At 38.2% G+C, this 3,371-nt stretch overlaps 1 protein-coding gene across 1 annotated transcript; it reads left to right on the forward strand.

The window, feature by feature from the left end:
• The first annotated feature begins 1,446 nt into the window (after positions 1-1,446).
• LOC114539504 lies at positions 1,447-1,845 on the forward strand. Its single transcript, XM_028560144.1, has one exon. The coding sequence runs from the start codon at positions 1,447-1,449 to the stop codon at positions 1,843-1,845; it is 399 nt and encodes a 132-aa protein (XP_028415945.1).
• The last annotated feature ends 1,526 nt before the right edge of the window (positions 1,846-3,371 follow it).

Genomic DNA, 3,371 nt, shown 5'->3' on the forward strand with positions numbered 1-3,371 from the left:
CCACACTGGCCAATATTTCAAAATATTGATTTCCTATTTTGGGGGGAGGGCTCCTTCGTCTATGGGGATACACATTCTGTGTATTGTGAGAGAAAGCGCTCCTGATTGTCACGTTCAAGCCCATAGACTCAGCATTAAGTTATTGTAATCATAGATCAGTCGAATCGTATACTAGCTGTCCAACAAACGTGTGCGGTTGGTCAGGTTGATGTCTTAGAGGCTAGCTGCCTCTTTCATGGTATGTAGCGTGTGCGCATACATGACATCATGCGCTGGTGCGCAGTTGCAGAGTCCTAATGGGGAGAATATAAACCCCAGGACAACGATTTAAAGGCCATTTAAGAACGAGTCTTTGGGATGAAAGAATGACCACAAAGAATTACATCCTATAGGAGTGTTTCCCCCAAACCCCTTCTCCCACAAAAAACGCGTGTGTATGTGTATTGTTTTGCGCTGAAAACCCGCTTGCTAGTAATCATTAGAACGGCTTCGATCATTAATCAACAATTATATTCTCCTTCCTATGTACAGTGACAGTGTTGAGTGTTTCCCATGCAAAAACAGTGAGACTAATGAACTTATCTCATTGTTCATAAACCTCTCCTAATTAAACCCGCAGAGGTTTACGAACAAGGGAATTTAATGCATTTCTGCTGACGCTTTGTCAGTTGAACCCGCATGATTTTATTGTAAGAAGACTTTCATTGTAATAGCAGTTTTTTTAAATTTAAGAAACTGCTTGCATGATTTCTATACAGCTTGTATAATAAAACGCATGAAAAATGGAAAATCGTCCGACAGTTGTGAAAAATATGAACTTACTTCAGCAATGAAATATTGTTCACAAAATTCGCGAAAAATCGGCGTGTATATAGGTGTTTTATTGCAGTGTTTTACCCATTTCAGGAGTGTAGGTTTGCCTGCGCTTGGGAGAGCGCCGTAGAAATAATAGACATTATTATATAATTCGCTTAAGCCACACTATTTGTTGATCAAAGATTGCGCATGAATTGACTAAGTCGTACCCTTCTAATCCTACTCTTATTCAAATTTTATCACTCAACTATTTAGTTCACAAACCAATGGTGTTTACGAGATAAAAAATAATATCTCGCTTGAGGATTATCGTGTTTATTGTCACATGAATCCGATATCTGGGTGTGGAGGAGGAGGCTGGACCCTGGTGATGAAAATTGATGGGAATAAGGTGATAATAACCTTTACAACAACCAGTCAAAAGTACGGATAAGGCAAACATCAGAACTATTAATTAAGAGGAAATAACTATTTCAAATATTTCAATTTTAGAACGATTTCAACTATAACTCTTCATATTGGACCAACAAGGTAGTCTACAAAATCAAAGATGGTCTCGAAGGCTTAACAGAGAAACAAACAAAGTTGGCTTCCTACTGGAACACACCGTTCCGCAAGATTTGCGTCGGAATGAAAGTCAATAATGAGACCAGATGGATAGCGCTGGACTACGCCGCAAGTTCGTTATACAAGGTGATCGGAGAAGGTAGTTTTAAAAGCACAAGTGCCGGGAAGGAAGCCTGGAAATCTCTCATCAATGGTTCAGCTTTACAAGAAAATTGTAACAGAGAAGGATTTAATATCAAAGTTGGCTTAGAATCAGAAGATTTTTCAACCTATATTCACGTCCGGATTGGTGTCGTGGCAAACAATGAAAATGACTGTGTTTCTTGTGATTCGTGCATTGGTTTTGGTACCTCAGCTGGGTGTAAAGACGACATAAGAATGACGACATGCGGTAATATGGTTATTTGCGGTAAAAAAAAACGCAAAAACACACCAGCATTTGGATTCATTCTTGTACAGTAGCTTCAGAGTTCAGAAACGAGCATTATTTAGAACAACATAGTGGAACCACAGTTTTGATTGCACATTTCATTGTTTTGGGCAGTTAGATATCAGTTAAAATTGTTCGGTCTGGTGGAATTTCAACATTGAATGTATGTTTTCGTACAGTTATTAATGAATGATAAATTTTGTACATTAATCACAATGAATATTATACATGCAGATATGACAAATAATAGGCTTGCCATCGTTTGTTATACTATTACGTATATAGCACCGTGTATGCATGTAAAACACATGAATATTTACAATATAATTTGAATAAATTGCACAGACAATTTACTATCGTCAATTTGTTGTTATTATTTGCAAAACAGAGTAGCTACAATCTGTGCTATTGAAATGACAAATTTCTGTATATCTGCCAGGGAGTTAGCGTTAAGCAAGTGACATTTTTGAAAACACAGACGGCATGAGTAACCTCAACCTTGTGATCGGTGAAAAACAAAAACTTTACAAAAACTGCACAGTCGTTTTTTAACTCGACCACGAAAATAGTTCGTATATTTCGATGCCAGCGATAAGGAAGCGCCGCGGTCATTAAACTTGATGGAGGCGGAATTTGTCATAAAATGTGGTCCTCAGTCGTGCGTGCTAAGAGTGCACGGCTGGCGAGAGCTTTCTGCGAGCGAATTTTCATTAAAATCATTTATTATCTTTAAATCATCTCCGCATATAAAATGGTAAACTGACAATAAAGCAGTCGAAAGAATTCTCAAAACAAGAAGCATGAGGTTAGATTTGCACGAACTTGCGTTCCAAATATTTTATTTGTGTTTGGCTTACAACGTCAGCATTGACGTACAGTGCATGCATATCCAAAGGAGATAATACAAGGGCAGATTATTTAAGCCGCTTGGTAGATCATGACGACTGGAGCATAACTGATATATTTTTCGAAAATCTGGACAAGCTGTGGCCGCAATACGGTAAACTGTATAGCAAATTAATACAACTGTAAAATAAGACGTTTCTTTTTCCCTTTTTGGAACCCATGCAAATTTCGCAGAAGTTGATTTTTTCATACAAAGTCTACGCAACGAAAATTGCTTAGTCGTCCCTCTTGTTTCGTTGGTCCTGTTGCGCTCGTGCGTTCCATTATTTACATAATATGCCCAAAGAGTTAAAACAACTCTTGCTGCGCCATATTGGCCCATTGCTAATTACTTGTCACTTGTAACTAAAACCTACCAAAAGTTTTTTGTTGCTTCCTACAGTTTTTCCGGACAAAAATTTCTCCAACGCTGAGGAAGGAATTATGCAGAATCCACTGATTGCCTCAAAACGGTTTAAAGGCAACATAGCTGTCATAAGATTTAATTTTGGTGAGCATGCAGGGTATGCCTGGCCTTGCATGTATCAAAAAAATTAATACCCATAGGCACTGGCCTTTTTTCTTGTTTCTCTTCTAAAAACACATTCTACGTGAGCCTCCGCAGAAGAATGATTATTCGCCAACAATTGACCGTCTTGCTTGACATCGTTGC

This window comes from Dendronephthya gigantea, unplaced genomic scaffold (genome assembly GCF_004324835.1).
Source record: "Dendronephthya gigantea isolate DGI-Jeju-01 unplaced genomic scaffold, DenGig_1.0 000003F, whole genome shotgun sequence".
Lineage (NCBI taxonomy): Eukaryota > Metazoa > Cnidaria > Anthozoa > Malacalcyonacea > Nephtheidae > Dendronephthya > Dendronephthya gigantea.